This window comes from Athene noctua, chromosome Z (assembly GCF_965140245.1).
Source record: "Athene noctua chromosome Z, bAthNoc1.hap1.1, whole genome shotgun sequence".
Lineage (NCBI taxonomy): Eukaryota > Metazoa > Chordata > Aves > Strigiformes > Strigidae > Athene > Athene noctua.
Window position 1 is genome coordinate 39,726,241 of NC_134077.1, and position 21,896 is coordinate 39,748,136.

General features: G+C 43.3%; 1 protein-coding gene across 1 annotated transcript in view; it reads left to right on the forward strand.

Moving 5' to 3' along the window:
- Positions 1-614: 614 nt before the first annotated feature.
- ST8SIA4 (ST8 alpha-N-acetyl-neuraminide alpha-2,8-sialyltransferase 4) overlaps positions 615-21,896 on the forward strand; it is an 89,505-nt gene continuing 68,223 nt past the window's right edge. Inside the window, exons 1-2 of the mRNA XM_074932610.1 lie at positions 615-1,083; positions 5,684-5,815. Coding sequence (XP_074788711.1) covers positions 971-1,083; positions 5,684-5,815 — 245 coding nt within the window. The 5' untranslated portion in view covers positions 615-970. The remainder of the gene's footprint in view (positions 1,084-5,683; positions 5,816-21,896) is intronic.

A 21,896-nucleotide genomic window follows, 5' to 3' on the forward strand; every position in this document is an offset into this window, starting at 1 on the left:
GGGCGGTGAATTTGGCCAGGCTCCGAGGCTAACCTCCCACAGGCTGTGTGCAGGAACCCTGCAGTTTCCTTTCCTCCCCGACCCCGCTCCTCATCCCGCTCCCGCTGGTGTTGGGGCAGGGTTTGCTGCCGAGATGGCGCTCCGAGGCTGGGAAAAACCTCCAATGTTTCAAGCTCCAACTGTCCATCGGGGGAGAAAAGAAAAAAAAAATAAATTAGCAAATCCTTCTCAAAAAAGGACCAGTGTCGTTTCTTCTTAGTGGCACTGCACTGGAAGTCCTTTACTTAAACTTTCTGACACCCAACAAGCGACAAGGTACAACGTGCTTCGGCGTAGAAAGGCACTCCCTCCCCACACAGCGGGATACAAAAGGGGAGCCTCCATCCTCGGCACAGCGAATTCCGCTACGTGAGCTTCCGCGCCGCGGCGCACACCTCACGCTACCGCGGGCCCCCGCGCCCCCCAGCCGGGTGTGCCCACTCCTGGCAGCCGCTGCCCAGCGCCGCTGCCCGCCCCCAGGCGGCGCCCATTGGCTGTGCTCCGCCCGCCACCGCCCCGCCGTGGGGAGGGAGGTGCCAGCGTCGCCTCCGGCCCGTTGTCGCCGTGATCGCAACTGGGCTGCCGCGGGCCAGAGCTAGAGCGGAGCGGCGCTGGGCTGGGAGGAGAGTGGCTTGGCCGGGTTCGCGCGCAGTGGCGGCACCACGGACTTCTCCCCCCGGCCGAGTAGAGCGAGCTGCTGCCTGAGAGCCTGGCTTCTGGGTAGGGGAAGAACAAGGTGAAAGAAAGACAAACTAAACGCCGAACAACCCCCAGCGTCAGCGCCCGCCTGATTTTAAATATTTTTTCTTTAATTATTTCTAAAAAAGAAATCATTGTGGTTTTAGTAATTTGTGCTGCGTGTGGAGTTGTTTTTCGCTCACCCCTGACAAACAAAGGAAAAGGGGGAGGAGGACCACGTTTCGCAGAAGACATGCGTTCAGTCAGGAAGAGGTGGACTGTGTGCACGATAAGTCTCCTCCTCATCTTTTATAAGACGAAAGAAATAGCGCGGACCGAAGAGCTCCAGGAGGCACCTCTAGCTGGGTAATTGTGGGGCGCCGGGGGGGCTCCCTGAGAGGGCGACGGGGCGATATCGCTGCCAGAGGTCCTCTCCGCGGCCCCACCGGGGTCTCCCGGCGACCCTGGGCCGTGACCCGCTCACCCAGCGCAGCTTGGCGCTCTCGCTGCGGGGGGTGCCGGAGAGGGGTGGCGGGACGGGTAACGAGCGGAGCTCAGCGGCTGGGGCCGAGGGGGATGGGGTCGAGCGGAAGGTTGCGTGATGTTGGGGTTGCGGCTGGTGCTGTTCCCCCCGCAGCCCCAGTGGTAGGACGCGCCGGGGAAGTAAAGCTGGCCGCGACTGCTCACCGAGGGTCGGGGTGGCTGGAGATGCTGGTGGCGGCCGCCGAAGCGCGTTGTGCCTCGTTTCCTGCCTTGGGGGTCCTTAAGAGGCGAGCATGCTGAGGTGCGTGGCCGCTGGCAGCTCCAGGCGGCCTTTGCCTTCGTCCTTGAAGTTTGCCTGGGAGCTGTGCTTAACTTCGGTGCTCCTTGGGGAATCTTGCTTTGAGAGTCCGCGGGACATCCCCCTTAGCTCCCGAGGCTACTTCGCTGGAAATTCCTGTCCCTTCGCTGAGACCCTCTGTTGTGTATTTTCCCTCTCCTGCTTGTCTTGAAAATAAAAGGCGAAATGTTGCTTGCCATTTTTCTGTTTGCACCTCAGCTTTCTCCTTGTCGTGCCGTGTGTTTTGTGTTCGTCCATGCCTATATTCCTTATTTTTCTTTTGCAGCTATCCTGTGAAGATGTTCGGTTTTCAGCCAAATCTGTTTCTTCTTAGAGGGGTATAATATTTTGTTTTCATAGAAGGGATGCATAAATTCCGTGGTGACTGAGTGAAATCAGCAAGGAGGGAAAGGGGCTCACACTTCCTGTTTGCGCATATCGACTGGGGGAGAGATGCATTCTCAGCAGATTTTCATTCTTTGGTGGAGACCCTTGCCTTGATTTGAGGAGGAGACATAAGGAGGTTGTAAGTGCCCACAGAGGTCTGGAGGAAGCTGGGACAATTACAACCTTAGTCCCCTCTTCGCCCCTGCGGACCCCATTGTTAAAGGCAGAAAGTTTATCACTCTTCCCGGACGCTTGCCCAGGCACACCGGTGGGGAAGCAAGGCACAGATGCAGTAGGAAGGCAGTAGCCCCGATACTTCCCGAGAGCAGGGAAAGGCCTCGCCTCTGTGTGTGCCTGATTAATGATGCGATGTTTACTTCACTTGGTATTAGGGATTTTCAGAACTTGATGGTAACTTTCCCGCTTGTTCAGCTTGAGTGTAAGCCCAGTTTCTGTCATCATGCTATGGTATCTGCATACTTATGAGATACACAAAAGTTTAACATTTTTGGGTTTTAGGTGCGCACAAATACTTGTGAAAACGAATGTGTGAGGGAGAATCAGCATTAACGATACCCATGTTTCTTAATATATACTTCTTCCTTTCAGACTAGAGGTAGCTGCTAAAATGATTCAGAAATTAGTCACTAGGTAGAATCCATATATGTTTTCAAAAAAGGCCCCCTCCAGCTTATGATATGTTGTTTGACATGATTTAAAAGGTACTAAAACGAGCTGATGATTTAATATTAAATGAAATGTGTATTTGGTCAAAAATATGTATGTCCTTAACAACAATTTAAAATACAGCTGTAATGTACAGTTCATTTAGTGATATCTCTATTTCTTTGGTATCTGTGCAATTTCTTGAGCAGTATGGTGCTACTCACTTTGGCTAAGTATATTGGAATATAGTTTCTTTTCCCAGCCTGTCATCCCATCCATTACTGTATGAAGCAGGAAAAAAACAAAACAAAACAAACTAGAGTGTCCTACTAGTGCATGCTGCTGCTATTGATGTTACAGTTGTCTTTCTTCTGAAGGAAGGGCTTACGCTGTTTGGTTATTTTTGACTCATCACGTGGGCAAGCAAAGTCAGTCTTCCATGGGATGTTTTACTTCCGGAAGTAATGCAGAACTGTGAATGCATGAGATGGCCCATCTTACGGTTATAGTGACACTGCAGGTATATCCCAGATGTTCCAAAATGAACTATGTGCAATTCCAAAGCATGTGATAAACCTTAAATCAGCTGTGTTCTCATAGCAGTTTGTTAGGACAATAGTTGCAAAAGCATGCCCTTCTAAAGAAGGCATGTCCCTTTAAATGTTAAGCAAGTAAGGAAACATGCATAGTATGTGGAATGCAGTGTTTCTTAAACAGTATGGTCTTCTGCTGATATGGAAAATGCTTGCAGGAAGTTATTTGCATTTCATGAATTGTCTTCAGGGGAAGAGATAGTTGTCTTATATTGGTCTGATTGGTCACCAAGGCAAAGTACTTCAGAGTGAAGGTTGATACTCTTGCTGTCACACTTTGGCAGCTATTTCATTTACATCAGAGAGGATTTGCAGTGATTCTAGAAGATAGAAAGTAGCCCAAATTTATTTCACAGTTATGTACACAATGAAGAATTTTCTGAAGTAAATTTAGGGTTTTATGTGTTCGTTTATTTAATATTACTTTAGTGAAAATTAAACCAGTACCAATAGAAGGGAGAGGAGCTTTTAAATGAAGACCTTTGTGTTCATAGTAGTTTAACAGTGTCTAGGTCCTTTTAGCTCAGTGGAACATAATTTATCATTGTTTTACTGCACAATCTATATAGCTCACTGCACCTGTAAACTATGAATATCGAAGGCGACCACATTTCAAGTGGTACAGTGGTTTAGGTGTTGGCAACATACTTTGTTGCTGACTTTTCTCAACTCTGTCACTGTCAAAGTGTCTACCGGGCAATGGTTAACCCAGCATAAACTGCAGACATACTTTCAGACTGAGTATTTTAACTGGATCTATTTTGGTAATTTTCCTTTAGATGCATACACTCTATGCATCTAGAAAATACATGAAGGAAAATATATGTAATAAATACATTTACAACCATTATGGAAATTTTTTTTGAATTAAAAATTTTAAAAGAGGCAAAAGTATTAATTATATTCTAGTTATTGAGTTAAGGGACTTCTGCAGCATCCTCCCATGCCCTCAAGTTAGAATAATTTGGATAATTTGCGTACAGATCTTGTACCTACACAATTGCTTAAAGTTGTAGGTTTTTCGGTAGGTGGCAGTCTTACCTGTGAGTCAGTGTAATTATCAGTGCTGCAGTTGTGTTGGCATAGAGAGATGAGGGTGGGAGAGCATTGCTAATATGCTGGATTATTTTTCATTAACTGTATAATACTGACTTATTAGTTACAGGGGCTTTTGCAATCACAGAACTTCTTGCAGATGACTACACATTACCACTTTTATTAATTTAGCTTAATTAATGTCCTGTTGCAGGTTAGTGTAGTTTGCTATATAATTTACCAAATTTGAATACTTTATATACTGCAGTAATAATGTTGTAGCTCTTACTAAGTGCCAGGATCCAGTTATTTTAAGAACTTATAGTCATAGGAAAACAAGAGACAGCAATTCTTTGGAAAGCTTAGTCTCACATCTTTTCCATTTTGTTGGTTGAATGGTTGGTAGTCAAAAGTTTTGTTTGCAAGCTAAGTGAAATTATTGTTATTGGCAGTATTTCAGAGCATGCTTAAACAGATAAAGAGATTTCTGTATATTTATATATACTCCTGAGATACAAGATATTTTACATGGTAGATTGTTATATCCAACAACTTTGATATATTTATGATTAATAGCTATGTTTGAACTCAGCTGAATGTTGCTCTGACACCTAAATGGAAACAGTATGGAAGATAATGGAAACATATGAAGATAAAATCAGATTTTAGATGTAAGATGTTAGGTTGTACTTGGAGTGTTTTAGCTTTTCTGTCACATATGTGTGACCCTTATGGCTAAATAATTGCAACTGATAACATTATTGGACACTTCTAAGATTCAGCTGGACAGGGTTCTGGGCCATCTTGTCTAGACCAGGTCCCTTCCAACCTGGTATACTATGATTATGATACTCCTCAGATGTTCAGAGGTCGCTACTCACAGTTTACTTTTTTAAAATTATTTTTTAATGTTTCTTTATCAGAATTTATGAATATTATAAGATTGATAAAGAGAATAAGACAACTGGGGTTGTCTGGATGTGTGCATACAAAAGTTTCAGGAAGTCTTTAGGAAATTTTGTCGTTTGCCATTAAGCTCCATAATTCAGTGCATGAAAGTCTGTTGGTATCAATAGTCTATTAGGCCATTATTGTAGAACATGAACAGTTGTTGGGCAAAGGCTTGCAAGTTAACACTTAATTCTTAGTTTAGTAGTGAAAATTTGGAACATAGAAGTGCAGAATCTGCCTCACAATCATACTGAATTTTGGTCCAGGTTCACAGTTTGGAATTTACTGTAATTTTTGTTATGTTTATTTCATTACAATTATAAACATATTTAAGCTCTTAAGTTGCATATTCAAGTATTAGATATAGGTGTCTTACAGGTAGAGTTTATTTGCTTTGGCAAGCAGAGAGATAATTGCTTCCTTTTGTTGTGAATGAAAGGAAGTATGTGATGTAAATTAATTAAAACTAAAGTTAGCCTTAATGTAATTGTGTCTTTTCTATATTGCATTGCAGAGATGGAGAACTGAGTTTGAGTAGATCAATGATCAACAGCTCTGATAAGGTTATTCGAAAGGGTGGCTCCTCAATCTTCCAGCATGCTGTAGAAGGTTGGAAAATCAATAATTCTTTGGTGCTGGAAATAAGGTGAGTGTCTTAAATAAAAAGCAGTGCATTTCATATTACCTATAACTCTTTTCATTTCATATTGCTTATAATTCTTCTGTTCTGGAAAGCAGTCTTTTGATTTACTGTTGTAGGTGGATGTTTTATAACTGTACATATGTAGTGTTCAGTGTTAAATGCAGCTAAATTACATTAGACTCCAAAGTCAAGTCATCCTTCATCAGAATAAATAAAATGTTTTCATCTGTCTGTGTCAATCAGACCTGTGCAGTCAGTATGTACATTATGAATGTCCACATTTGACCTGGTTGTCTAGAACTGTCTTGTCATCAGTGGTGAGTAACTGGCACTTCTAGGACTTGATTTCCTCTCATGCTAAAGGTCTGAAATAGAACAGATGGAAGTACCCTGAATATACTACTTTTTCTCCCTTAACTACAAAGGGAGCTTAGGCAGGCAACTTTAAATGTAGGAGTCAAGAGCTAGGACATCAGGTGCTGTGAATCCAACCCTGTCTATCGCTGGTCCATGTTACAAGGTCAGATGTTGACAGTACCCATATCTTACGCAGGTTTCTTTTTTTAAGTCAGAGGAGCCAAAAAGAGCCTTAGACTCATGCTGAGGAGGAAGACACCATAGCAGAGTTAATAGTGAGTGAAAGTTCCGATGTGTCTGCAAGAGTTACAGTGAGTCTACTCACCCTGGAGCCTGAGAGAAGGCAGAAGCCTCTTCATGTGTTGTACTGTCTTTGTATCTTCCCTGCTTAATGAGGAAGATGGCCAGTGAGAGAAGTGTGTGGAGTATGGGTTGGGAGTGTGGAGAGCTAGGAGTGTCACATTCTTTGAAAAAAAAATACAGAAAATAACTGTTTTAAGCAGCAATCACATAGCAGAGTAGACTCAATTTTCTGAATGGGAATTTGATCTAAATAAAATGTCATTTCTATGTAATTTCCCTTTCTACTTTTTTTTTTTTTTTTTTTTTTTTCCAATTTACATCTTACAAAACCTTTAAACTGGCAATGTTCCCATGTACGAAAGCATGGCTTCTCTGAATGAGGAACTTGTGGATTTTTTTTGACGGATGTTTTATGTCCCTACTTCTAAAACATGCATAATATATGAATAGCTCAGAAATGTATGAAGCTGTAGAAAAGGACTTATGTTCTAGAAGTCTTGAGGTATGATTGACATGGCACAGCCCTGCTATGAAAGCCAAGGAACAGCATCAGGCATGGAAAGAGTGGCAGAATTTGGGTAGGCAGCAGATTAATACTCTGGAGCCTGTAACTGTGTTGCAACTGCCTGACAGGGACTCCGTGGAGTTCCGTTGTGTCCCCACTCCCTGACTGCCTAGACTAAGGGACCCTCAGACACTTGGCTGCTCCTAGGTATCTTAATTTCCTACTGGTGAGGACCTGGTGATGGCCCTAAAATGCAGCTGAGGTCAGCTCAGGAATGGAGTTTCTTCCAGGGCTGTCTGTTCAGATGCAGCCTGTTTGACCAATGTATGGTTGTTCATGAAGGCTAAGTTATGCTCCAAGGTAGTCTAGGAAAGATAAGCACATATTCTATATCAATATTTAAAATTTATATGCATATAACTGACAATTTAAGTTGAAAAATATTGAGTAACTTCAGAAAAATACTGTTGGAATTTCAAATAATAGATTATGGTTCTGGCAATTAGGAGAAAATAGCATGCTGTTTTACTTGTGAAGTAAACTGATTTGGAAGCCATTGAGTGACTTCAAGTAGAGGCAGATAACTATTTACAGTCATTTTGTTAAAAAAATTTAGTGTCATGTTTCTGAACCATTTAAAACCAGTACACGTTGCTCAAGCCAAACCATGAACAAGTAAAATTATTACAATAACTTCTTGATTAAAGTTAAGAGAGAAAGTGATGCATAGATTATGCTCATTTCTTACCTTTTTCAAAAGCAAAATACATCATTCAGACAAAGAGGTAAAATGGTAGAGAATGCTTTAGGGTTTTTTTAAGCCTGTTGCTACACGTGTATGATCTCAATCTACTAAAATCATGATTTTTAAAATCAGTTTTTCCTTACTGTTGACCGGCAGGGCAAAGTTGTCTCATTTTGTAAATTACTAACATGCTCTTTAGAAGCATCATGATGTGATTATGTAGTGATTTTTAAAAACTGTACAGTGAAAGATTTTTTTTTCTGTCTCAGTAGTACAGTGAAGAAAAACACGTGTCTTGCACACTGGTTTAAGCAGTAAAGGTTCCACTTTATCAGCCTAAAGATTTTCTGTAGAGATCTTTAAGCTGAGGTTATCCAGATGTCTGCATTGCTTGTCTTGTTTTTCAGTTAAATAGAACATTGAACATGAACAATGAACATGCCCAATCATGAACACTGGGACAGAGAACAGGTGTTTTCACTGAACCAGTAAAAGATTTTATGTCAGATTTTGGCCCTAAATCACATTAATCTAAACTATATGAAAGTGCTACCAGCCAGATGTATTCATTCCAGAAATCCTCTTGCTAATGTGCGTAACATATTCAGTTATGGTACTCAGTGGTGAGGGAGGGAAAATTGGTATGTCTTTCCCTGAGGAAGCCACATGCAGCCCCTTATGATATGTGTTGCACTCTGATGCTGACTAAACAATATGCATTCTTCTTTCACTTTTACAGGAGGTTTGCTATACAGCTTTCTTTTCTGTCACAGCAGTAAGAAGCATCTTAGTCGTAAATGTTTTTACACTTATGGACTTATCAGGACTAATGTCAAATGTGTCTAGCAGTATCGTAGAGTGTTCTCATGGTTAAAGTAACTGTTCGGCCCTTCAAAGTATATTACATGCACTGTGTAGACCATGAAGATTCATACTCTAATACTGCAACAGTTAGTGTGAACAGGGGTGGTTTTGTGTGAGGTTGACCATAGCAAGTAACAGTAAGAAAGAAACAAAAAAAGTTAGTGCCTGTTGAATAATGTATAAAAAGTTGTCAGTTCTTGGCCGTGAAGAAATGATTTGTGAAATCATTTAACGTACAGCACAAAAGACATTTCATAAAACTTATAATCACCCACAAACGGCAGCTACTTCAGTGTCTTATGTTAGCTTACAGCCACATTAGCAATTTTAAAATGTAGAAGATATTCAGTAGTGAATTTTGCTTTGTGTGAGGACTGTTCATCAATGGTATGTCTGCAATTAGTTGTCTGGTAGCTGGAATATTATGCTTTGTTATTTGCTTTGCTGACCATGGGCATCTTCTCTGGCCATCTTATTTTTGCTCAGGTTAGTTACCAGTCCATCAGCCTCAAAGGTCCCATGAATTCTTGTCAAGGCCAGACTCATATAGGAGTCAATGAGTGAAAAAGCTCCTTTATCAGGACCACATGGGAGGACGGAAAGCTTCAGATGGGTTACTGGTATCACAAGATGCTGTCTGGGACTTTACAGCCAGAAGAGGCAATCTAGTGAGTGTAGCAGCACTGTTGAGAGGGCAGCAGCCCTTTGGACATGTTAAGCAGGCATTGGAAGAAGGAGCTAGACTTTTATGTTACTGAGATGGAAATCATGGGTATTACACACTTGAGACTGTAGCAGATCTGCTGCCTTGCCAATCATGACTAGTCTAGTGGAAGAGGGTTTTTTTTCCAGCTGATGTTACTTTCAGATTGCTGACAACTTCTTTGATAATAATTAGTCATCCCTGTGCCAAAGGGAAGAAGGCTTCTATGTCCTTCTATGACAAAATGACCCAACTATTGGATGAGGGAAAAGCTGTGGATATTGTCTACCTGGATTTCAAAAAGCATTTGACAAAGTTCCCCATAGAATTCTCATAGAAAAAGTGGCTGCTCATGTCCTGAATGAGCGTACACTGGCTGGCTGGCTGGTCCCAGAGGGTGGTGGTCAGTGGAGCTAAATCCAGCTGGCAGCCAGTCACAAGTGGTGTTCCTCAGGGCTCGGTGTTGGGACCATTTCTGTTCAACATCTTTATTGATGATGTTGATAAGGACATAGAGTGTATCGTCAGTAAATTGTCAGATGACACCAAGTAAAGCAGGAGTGTTGATCTACATGAGGATAGGGAGGCTCTGCAGAGAGACTTGGATAGATTGGATCGGTGGGCAAACATTAACGGGATGATCTTCGACAAGGCCAAGTGCCAAGTCCTGCACTTGGGCCACAACAACCCCCTGCATGGCTACAGGCTTGGGCAGGTGTGGCTGGAGAGCTGTGTGGAAGAGAAGGATCTGGGGGTTCTAAATGACAAGCAGCTGAACACGAGCCAGCAGTGTGCCCAGGTGGCCATGAAAGCCAACGGCATCCTGGCTTGTATTAGTAATAGTATGACCAGCAGAAGTAGGGAGGTGATAGTCCCCCTGTACTCTGCACTGGTGAGGCCACACCTGGAGTATTGTGTCCAGTTTTGGGCACCTCAATACGAGAGAGATCTCGAGGTGCTGGAGCGAGTGCAGAGGAGGGCAACGAAGCTGGTGAAGGGCCTGGAGAATAAATCCTGTGAGGAGTGATTGAAGGAGCTGGGACTGTTTAGTTTGAGGAAGAGAAGGCTGAGGGGAGACCTCATTGCTCTCTACAGCTACCTGAAAGGACATTGTAGAGAGGTTGGTGCTGGTCTCTTCTCACAGGTGATTAGTGACAGAACAAGGGGAATGGCTTTAAACCCCAACAAGAAAGGTTCAGACTGGACATTAGGAAAAAAAAATTCCCAGAAAGAGTGGTCAGACAGTGGAATAGGCTGCCCATGGAGGTGGTGGAATCACCATCCTTGGATGTGTTTAAAGGTCGTTTAGATGAGATGCTGGGGGACATGGTATAGGGGAGAACTTTGTAGAGTAGGGCTGATGGTTGGACTCGATCCCATGGGTCTTTTCCAACCTGAATGATTCTGTGATTCTAAGACTGCTTTCTTGGCTCCCCTTCTACCTGAATGATTTCAGTCATGATGGAGAGAGAATCCACCATATTCAAACTCTTATGTCTTAAGTCCTTTCTGCTCTCTGTAGGAATGTGAAGGTTTTTCCAGTGAAGAAAACAGGAAATTCCAATTGCATTTAAGGCCATACTTTCAGAAAGGACAGATGTGGATGAGTTGGTACAAACCTATGCAGGGAAGCCTTCCATACAGGACTGATGCCAGCACATCTGTGACCTGTGTGAAATGAACTGCAGTCTGACATCTCCAGTGTGACTTCGTTCTTCAACTTATTTTTGATTAAATTTGGGATTTTATATTGGAAGGAGCAGATGAAGATTTGAATTGCAGGAAGCCAAAGTGAAAAAAAGTGTGTCAAGGATGTATTTATCTCTTTACAATGTGTCAGAGAACTTGATGAGTGGAAATTTCCTGTCAGGAAAGTGTGAGAACTTGTAAGATGTTAACAGCATCGTGGGAAAAAAAAAAAAAAAGTGCAACTTCCTCCTTAGAAAGGTTCAGATTATTATCATTGTTTATTTTTCAAGATAATATGAAACAGCCATGATGAGTCCCTGAAATGGAAACGGTAAATTCTGAACTGTTAGTGGAGCAGTACTGCTCTGAAGGCTTTTGGTGCAATGTTTTGGGGCCAGTTGCACTGTTTCCTTAGATCTTCTGTGTCTCCAAGACATGCGAAATGGAGCTCTCTAGTCTGATGTAGTGATAATAAACCTTAAGGGTTTTTTGCCTCCTTAGACCCTTACCTCCACTGAAAGGTCTATTCACTGTCAGTTGGGGTGATTAACTCCTTTAAATCCTTTCTTTTGACTAACTTGCTTAACTTCATGAAAGGCTGATATATGTTGACCTTCCTTTAGTTAAGTAGTAGCTGAGTCATGCTCTGTTTCATTTTGCATGCCAACTGAAGATTTGTGCCCTATTAGTAGGTACTTCAACTACTGAAGTGACCTTTCTGGTCAAGGGAGAGTGAAGCCAAAAACTAGCCACAGAGCAGCTTCCCATAATACGGCACTTATGTTTGTGTGGTCCTTCATGGGCTGGGGAATGCCAGGAACCTTTCCATGGTTAGTTGCAGTTAGTCATGTTTTTAACAAATCCAAACTGGTGTTGGACTAGATGACCTTTAATGTCCCCTTCCAACCCAAACTATTATACGATTCTATGTGCTGTTTTCCTTGAAGAGGATTTCTTAAGCTCCCTTTCAGTTAGACTAAAGCCAAACCCAACTGCACCTGTGTTGGGGTCACAGTCCCCACTGCCTCAGGAAGCCAACAGGAGCTGTAATTGTAGCCCTGTAAAAGGGTAGGCTGTGACTTTGTGTTACCACACAGTTGGTTCTTGTTTTGTTGTTTAATTAAACTAATGTAGCTGGCAAAAAGAATGCTTTACCTAGGTCAGAGTCCTTTGTGGTTTCAAAGTCTCAGAGCCACCTTCTGCCTTCCAGCTGGGGAGTGCAAAGCAGCATCAGCACTGGCTAGGGTAAGAAAATCAAGTTGTTTAAAAACCTGTGTGAATCCGTCAGAGAAAGTCTGCAGGAGGGCAACAAGAGGGATCAGAGGTCTACAACACATGACTTGTCCAACTAAAAAATAAAAGATGAAGCCATCCAACTTTTTTTTTTTTTTTTTATAACCTTAGCTAAATGCAGGCTGTTGCCAAGAGTAAGGAAAAGTCTGTCCTCCATAGTCAAGGTATAACGAACAAGAACAGGCTTCAGTTGCTGTGGAAAAGATCCGAGGTAGCATGAGGAATATTTTGCTGTTGTTAAGGCTAGGCAAGCACTGTCGTAGACTGTGTGAGGAGTTTGCTGAGTCCCTACTACAAGAAAGAGGTGGTTAGGAATATATTAGATGAATGTGGGCTGTGGGTGATGTAGATAAAGACACATGTTCAGTGAGGACAGAGTGTGGACTAAGTAATCACTTGGTCCATCTCTGTTTCCATAATATGGTTGCTGGTTAGCTAGCTCAGCTTTCTAGGTACAAAGATGCAGTTCAGGGGCTTCCCCTCACAGCTAGGGTACAGACAAGTGCAGATGCCCCAGCAGCGAGGATCTCTGACACTGCCTTTCTCAAATTGGGGTGGCTCTGTATGTTAAGGACTGTTATGATTTCTTTGAGTAGAAGTGTAGTGAAGACAGGGTAGAATGTCTTTTCGTTAGAATCAGGGGGAAGGCCAACAGGGCAGATGTTGTAGTAGGAGTCTACTATAGGCCACCCAGCCAGGACACAGAGGTGGATGAGATAGTTTATAGGCATTTAGGTGAAATCTCACAATCACTTGCCCTTATTCTTGTGGGAGAATTTAACTTCCTAGACATCTGCTGGAAATACAACACAGCAAAGCGGGACCAAAATCCCGGAGATTCCTGGAATGTGTGGGAGATAATTTCCTGATGCAGCTGGTGAGAGAAGCGACCAGAGAAAGTGCCCTGCTGGACTTTGTGAACAGAGAAGGAATGGTGGAGAATGTGGTGGTTGGAGGCTGACTAGGGCAGAGTGATCTCTGATAATAAGCGATAATAGAGTTCTCTATTCTTAGAGAGACCAGGAGAGGGGGAAGTAGAACTGTCATCCTGTACTTCCCAAGGGCTGACTTTGTCTTGTTTAGGTACTTGCTTGAAAGGATCTCTTGGGAGATGGTCCTGAAGGGTATAGGGGTCCAGGAAGGCTGGGCGCTCTTTAAGAAGAAAGTCTTAATGAAGGCACAGGAGCAGGCAGTCCCCAGTAGCTGTAAGAGAAGCCGGTGGCAGAGAAGACCACCCTGGCTGAACAGGGAGCTTTGGCTGCAACTCAGGGAGAAAAGGAGAGGTTACAGCCTTTGGAAGAAGGGGCTAGCCACACACAGTGATTACGAAGAGGCTGTGAGGCTATGCAGGGTGGAAATCAGGAGGTATAAAGCCCGGCTAGAAATTAAGTCTTCAGCAATAAAGGAGAAAAAGAAATGTTCATTGAGATCCTCCTGATGGTCGGCTTTGCCATTAAGCAAAAGAAATTTAAGGAGCCTGCAATGGAAATTCAATTCCTACGGATAAAATGGCAAGATGGGCGTCGCCACATCCCAATGGAGGTGATAAACAAGATAACAGCCATGGCCCCACCAACCTCTAAGAAGGAGACTCAGTCTTTCCTGGGTGCTGTGGGGTTTTGCAGGATGCACATCCCGAACTACAACCTGATTGTGAGCCCTCTCTACCATGTAACCCGCAATAAGAATGATTTTGAATGGGGCCCTGAGCAACAACAATCCTTTGAACAAATTAAACGGGAGATTGCCCAAGCAGTAGCCCTCGGGCCAGTCCGGGAAGGGCGGGAGGTTAAGAACATGCACTACACCGCAGCCGGGGAGAATGGCCCTACCTGGAGCCTCTGGCAGAGAGCACCTGGGGAAACCCAAGGCCAACCTCTAGGCTTTTGGAGCCGGGGATACAAAGGTTCTGAAGCTAATTATACACCAACTGATAAGGAGATACTGGCAGCATATGAAGGAGTTCGGGCTGCCTCAGAAGTGGTCAGCACTGAAACACAGCTCCTCCTGGCACCCCGACTGCCGGTGCTGGGGTGGATGTTCAAAGGAAAGGCTTCCTCCACGCATCATGCAACCGATGCCACGTGGAGTAAATGGGTCGCATTGATAACACAACGGGCTCGAATAGGGAACCCCAGCCGCCCAGGAATACTAGAGGTGATTACGAACTGGCCAGAGAGCAAAGATTCCGGGATGTCACCAGAACAGGAGGTGACACGTGCTAAGGAGGCCCCACCATATAACAAGCTGCCGGATGAGGAGGAGCGATATGCCCTGTTCACTGATGGGTCTTGTCGCATTGTGGGAAAACATCGATAATGGAAGGGTGCTGTATGGAGTCCCACACGACGGGTCACTGAAGCTGCTGAGGGACAGGGTGAATCCAGCCAGTTTGCAGAGGTGGAAGCCGTTCAGCTGGCTTTGGACATTGCTGAGCGGGAAAAGTGGCCAAGGCTCTACCTCTACACTGACTCGTGGGCAGTGGCGAATACCCTGTGGAAATGGTTGCAGCAATGGAAGCAGAACAACTGGCAACGTTAGGGTAAAACTGTCTGGGCTGCTGAAGTATGGCAGGACATTGCAGCCCGTTTGGAAAACCTCCTTGTGAAGGTGCGCCACGTGGATGCCCATGTACCCAAGAGTCGGGCCACTGATGAACATCGACACAACCAGCATGCAGACCAAGCTGCTAAGATTAGAGTGGCTCAGGTGGACTTGGACTGGCAGCGCAAAGGTGAACTGGTCATAGCCCGGTGTGTCCATGAGGCCTCAGACCACCAAGGTAGGGATGCAACATACAGGTGGGCTCGAGATCGAGGGGTGGACCTTACTATTGACACCATTGCAGAGATCATCCATGGATTTGAGACATGTGCCACAGTCAAACATGCCAAGCGGGTGAAGCCCCAGAGAAATGGAGAGCGATGGCTGAAATATAGATATGGAGAGGCCTGGCAGATCGGCTACATCACACTGCCACAGACCCGCCACAGGAAGCGCCATGTGCTCACAATGGTGGAAGTAACCACTGGATGGCTGGAAGCTTACCCAGCACCCCACGCCACCGCCCGAAACACCATCCTTGGCCTTGAAACCCAAGTTCTGTGGCGACACGGCACCCCAGAGAGAATTGAATTAGACAACGGGACCCTCTTCTGTAACAACCTCATAAATGCCTGGGCAGAAGAACACGGCATCGAGTGGGTCTACCATATCCCCTACCACGCACGAGCCTCTGGGAATATTGAGTGCTACAATGGACTGTTAAAAACCACATTGAAAGCACTGGGAGATGGGACCTTCAAAGACTGGGACATGCATCTAGCAAAGGCCACCTGGCTAGTCAACACAAGAGGGTCTGCCAGTCGAGCTGGCCTGGCTCAGTCGAAACCTCCACGTGCTGTGGATGGGGATAAAGTCCCTGTGGTGCGCATGAGGAATATATTGGGAAAAATGGTCTGGTTTAGTCCTGTGCCAGGCAAAGGTAAAGGCAAACCCATCCACGGGATTGCTTTTGCCCAAGGACCTGGGTGCACCTGGTGGGTGATGCAGGACAATGGAGAGGTCCGATGCATACCATAGGGGGACTTGATTCTGGGTGAGAACATGCCATAAATTATGCTGTGCCTGTGTAAATTATTACTTTGTTATTGTTAACTGCTAAATGGCAACTGGACATGACGCAGATGGTATAGAATAATGGTGTGTATTAATTATGTCCTGGTTCAGCTAGGCTAGAGTCAAGTTTTTCCCCAGCAGAGAGAGATGGGGAAGGGATCTCCAGCCGGGTTATTCATACCATGCTGATGTCAGGTCCAGGGGCGGAGCCTTTTTACTTTCGCTTCTGGTTTTGGGGGTTGCCATACACACGGCGGGCTTGCTCCTTGACCATTTAGCGGTATTTCTCCGTGTATCTTTTGTCTTGTTCACTGTTATTGCTGTTTATTGTTATTATCATTGCTACTGTTGTTGTTCAGATTGTTCTATCACTCTGTTGTATAAAATTCCTTGTTACTTTAGCCCGGGTCTGTTCCTAACTTCCAACCCGACCGGCCGCGGGTGGGGGAGGGGCAACGGCAACGTGCTCTCCGATCCCGACAGGAGTTAAACCTGTACAGTAGCAAAAGAAAGACCAGGGAGTCTCCATCCCCTGCTAGATGCAGGAGTAAACATGGTAACAAGTGATGAGGAGAAGTCTGAGGTGCTTAATGCCTTCTTTGCCTCAGTCTTTAATAATGAATCCACACTCCTCAGCCAGAAGATAGAGACTGGCAGAACGACCCCCCTGCAATCCAGGAGACAGTCAGTGAGTGACCTACTGCATCACATAGACATACACAAGTCTATGGAACTGGATGGGATACACCCAAGAGTGCTGAAGGACCTGGCTGGGGTGCTCGCCAAGCCACTTTCCATCATTTACCAGCAGTCCTGGCTGACCGGGGAGGTCCCGACAGATTGGAATTTGGCCAATGTGACGCCCATATATAAGAATGGTCTGAAGGATGATCTGGGAAATTGCATGCCTGTCAGCTTGACTTCGATGCCCGGGAAGCTGATGGAGCAACTCATACTAAATACAATCACACAACACATGCAGGACAACCAGCTGATCAGGCCCAGTCAGCATGGGTTTATGAAAGGCAGGTCCTGCTTGACAAACCTGATCTCTTTCTACGACAGGGAGACCTGCTTATTGGATGAGGGAAAGGCTGTGGATGTTGTTTACCTTGACTTTAGGAAGGCCTTTGGCATTGTTTCCCAAAGCATTTTCCTGGCAAAACTGGCTGCTCAAGGTTTGGACAATCGAACGCTTTGCTGGGTAAAAAAATGGCTGGATGGCTGGGCCCAAAGAGTTGTGGTGAATGGAGTTAAATCCAGTTGGCAGCCAGTCACGAGTGGTGTTCCCCAGGGCTTGGTTTTGGGGCCAGTCCCGTTTAACATCTTTATTGATGATTTGGACGAGGGGATCGAGTGCACCCTCAGTAAGTTTGCAGATGACACCCAGTTGGGTGGGAGTGTTGATCTGCTCGAGGGTAGGGAGGCTCTGCAGAGAGACCTGGACAGGCTGGAGCCATGGGCTGAGGCCAACTGCAGGAGTTTCAATAAGGCCCAATGCCGGGGGCTGCCCTTGGGCCACAACAACCCCCAGCAGCGCTACAGGCTTGGGGAGGAGACCTGGGAGTGTTGATTGACGGCCGGCTGAACAGGAGCCAGCAGTGTGCCCAGGATGACCAAGAAGGCCAATGACATCCTGGCTTGTGTCAGCAATAGTGTGGCCAGCAGGGACAGGGAAGGGATTTTACCCCTGTGCTGTGCTTGGCACTGGTGAGGTTGCCCCTTGATTACTGTGTTCAGTTTTGGGCCCCTCACTACAAAACGGACATTGAATGACTTGAGTGTGTTCAGACAAGGTCAATGAAGCTCGTGCAGGGACTGGAGCACATGTCATACGAGGAGTGGCTGAGGCAACTGGGGTTGTTTAGTCTGGAGAAGAGGAGGCTGGGGGGAGACCTCATCTCCCTTCACAACTACGTGAAAGGAAGCTGCAGAGAGCTGTGTTTGAACTTGTTTAAGCAAGTAGTAAGCGATAGGATAAGAGGTAATGTCCTCTATTTGTGCCAGGGAAAGTTTATACTAGATATCAGGAAGTATTTCTTTACAGAACAGGTTGTTAGGTGTTGGAATGGGCTTCCCAGGGAGGTGGTGGAGTCCCCATCCCTGGAGGTGTTTAAGAGTTGCATTGACGTAGCCCTGAGTGATATGGTGTAGTTGGGAACTGTCAGTGCTAAGTGAACAGTTGGACTAGATGATCTTCACGGTCCTTTCTAACCTAGATGATTCTGTGAAAAGGAATAATTTTTCCAGGAAAAGTGTTGAGGGTCATATTTCAGTGTTCTTTACAATATCTAAAAATATAAATTTATTTGTTATCTTTAATGTCAGATGTTTAAGTGATTTATTTTCATTCCTTAGTCCGGACAGTTTTGAGGCAGATGAGGATGAGTTTGCCATTATATAACAGTTGTGTAATACAAAGACTACAGTAGAAAATAAAACCAGAGAAATGTCACCACATTGCCCCAGAGCAATACATATTTGTATCATTTGGAAAGCTGTTTGGAGACAATGCTGCCTGTTACTTTATCAGATAACCAGGAGTTGTTGTTAGTATTTAAATATTATGAATATCTGTTTGTGATTATCAAAGGAAAAACTGAGGTCAACCACTGATTGTGACAACATGTTTCTGTGAGTCATGTAAATATGTTGCAAACAGCTGCTTGGCTTCAGATAAGAATGAGTCACATCTCCCTCACCTGCCCATAAACGTCGCACGCCACTCCCCAGATACAGTTTAATTCCTCAAAACAAAACTTGAAGACTTGAAATAAAAGTTTCTTTATACATTTTAGCTTAAGTTTGCAGAACACCTTTGCTTTCATGTTGTTTTCTTCCTTCATCTAATTGAGTTTACTTTGAAATTTTATATGCAGCTGGATGTGGATTAGCACTTACTGTTTCCATTATATACTACTTATTATTTTGTCATGTCTTTTTAATCAAAATAACCTTGTTGTGCTATTTTCAGTGTTGTTTGTGGGACAGAACAGAGGTTTAAAGAAGTTATTATTATTAATCAGCATCAGGACTGAGACACTCATGTATGTACTTTCAGTTTTTGTCATATATTCCAGTATTTTTTTTTTTCTCTCAGCACTTACATGAAAATGGGAAGTACTACTATCCCCATGGTACAGATGAGTCAGTAACACAGAGGAACTTAACACAATAGCATGGGCTTTTGCATTCTTAATATTTTTTTTTCAGTGTTAAATGATATCAGGATACAGGCAGATGAATCAATTAAAATATTTTAATGTTGGCATTATTACACACCTTTTGTATGAGGATTCTTATGTGTACTGCAATACCTGTATGTTCAATTGAATATGCTACTGACAACTTCAGATAAGAAAATGTTTTTAAATGTGAGAAGATAGTAAGATTCGGTGACTTTTGCCTATCTCAAAATTATATTGAAAAGTAAAGTCCTTAGACATTTTTGAAATTTAAGCTCTGTTAAATAAGTGGTTGACTATCTAAATCTAATTCAAGTCCACTTGAAACCCTCTGGAGGACTTGTATGAGCATATGTAAGCACATGTATCGATAAATATGCTCTGACTGTACGTAACCAGATTAATAATGGAAGCCAAGGCACTTTATTTTTTTGTCACTGTTTGGATAACTTCACTGCCTTCCTTTTATGTCTTAAAATAGTACATGTGACTCTGTTCTTGCACAAATGTTGCTACTTGTGTGTTAACAGAAACAGTATTAAGCCCATTCACTCTAGGTATTGGGAATGGGTGCTCTAAATTACTAAAGTGAATCTTCTGGCGATCATGTGTGACTTTTTTCAGTCAGACCCCTAGGTTTCTGTACATTTCACATAATTTCTTTTGTTTTTTGAGACTCATTTATGGTCCCCCCCTTCTCACATCAGAATGTGTGTGAAGTTAGTATCTGGATAGCTGTTGGCTGATGCTATTGATAACTTTTGATGCATTCATTTTTTCCTTTACAGTCACAGTTCTGGTAGCTCTGTTCTTAGGTGATGAATAATTTCAGTCATTTTTAATACTGCTAGATTGAGCAATTCCTTCTTCCTTGCTCTTTTTAATTTTGTAGCAATGTATGTTTCTGTTGCACAGTACCCACAAAATGAAGCTTATTAAATCCACGAAGATTTTAAGTTCATTGAGTTTACAGGCTGAAGACATCTTCATTTTACAGACATAACTGTCTGGCCTTACCAAAAACTAGACACTCAGGATTTTAACATTGTCTGTCCTGCTCCGTTATTCAGAGTCGCTCATATGCCTCAGCACAAGCTCTGATGCTACTTCATTCATACATGGCAACTGTAACAGACAGCCCAAGACATTCTTGATATTATTTACTTTTCTTTTGTTTTAGTTTAAGAAATGAGAGGAAACACTTGAAAAACGTTTTAATTATGTTTCACTTCCCCTATGGCATTTCAAGTCAGGTCCAGGGTGAGTATTTGTGTCACTGGTTGCAAGTTTCAGACATGTTCTTCCCTATTGAGGCAGTGACACAAGAGCTGGCTGATTAGCATGGAGCTCCTGCAGTTCATCCCTTTTCACTTGTGGGGAATTATTTCCCCTTTATGTCTCTGAGTGGGTGTTGCAACTGCTAGAGTGGCATCTCTAATGATCTTTCCATGTTTTGATATGCGGTAAGGAACTTCTGCTCTAAAAAGTTATTACATAAAATAGCATTTTCTTACTCAATTAAATGTCTATTCTGTTTTAAGTTCTACCTTACCTGCCGACAGCAATGGAAAATATAGTTACTGATTTTCTTCTTGTCTTGTTAAAGTTGCAGAGACAAAAGTTTATATTGAAATTAACATGTAGTGAACACCCTGCTCCAGTTTAGCACTCCTGCTCTGTTCCACAATTGTATTGTACTTAAGTATTTGCTTAAGTTCAGATGTGATCCTTTTATGCCTCTTCACAATGTACATGTATTGCAGAACAGGAATGGACACAAGCTTGTAAGTGTTTGCTTATTTGCAGTCCTGAGCTCCCACTGGCTTCTGCAGCTCTAGCCTGGAGTCCTTTGCAGCTTTTTATACCCAAGATAGGTGGATGCTAAAAACTGCTTGACACTGCTAGTGCAGGTATTTGTTGTTACATAGCTGCAGTCATTAAAAGTGGTTTTTTTTAAATTTACATGTTGAAAGTGTGTCAGTTTTTTAGACCCCTGCCCCCAACCTTGTAAGCAGGTACAATTACCATGGCTTAATTTCATCAGCTGACATTTAAGCAGACATTCTTCACCTGTTACTTGCTGCGGACTGCGAGTATACAGCTGTTCAATTACCATAGTTTACTTGACCTGTAGTAACTTGATAAACCCTCATATCTTGGTCATGTGTGTCTGAACCCAGCTAATAGTTTAAACAATTAGCTGCAGAGAAGCAAGGTAAAGGATTGGACTAACCTGATTTAAAGCGATGACAGGATTCCTAAGTGTTTCTATGAGTTCAGCTGACAGCTTGACTAGACCCTGAGCCACAGTAGCTTAATCTGCAGTATGTTTTTAAGCTGATTTCATTTAAGTTGATACAAAAGAGTGTGGGTGTTCTTATTTCAAGTTAATTAGGATAACTTTGGGTGAACTTCAGTTAATTAGGAGCAAGTTCATGCTAAATCGAGTATGTTATTCTGGTGATGAAATAGGAATCTGTAAGAAAACATGGCTATTCCTGATCCAAGCTGATTTGTAAGAGGTGAAGAGTGTAATGAAGTGTTTATGATTTCCTAAATCATAAATACCTCATATATTTAACTATGGTTCTACGAAAACAAACATATGCATTTATTCCAAAGTTTTGTAAAATACTCAAAAATAGTGTACCTTCTAATTTCCAAAGTTATCTTCCCTTGGTCTCTCAGTTCGTTTGTAGGAAGTGATTAAGTTCTATCACTGTAGTATTTACATGTTACATTGTAACCACAATTTGAACTCTGTCATAACAGCTTTGCTCTAACTCCATCCTAGAGTATGGGAAATGACCTCAGTCTGTCGG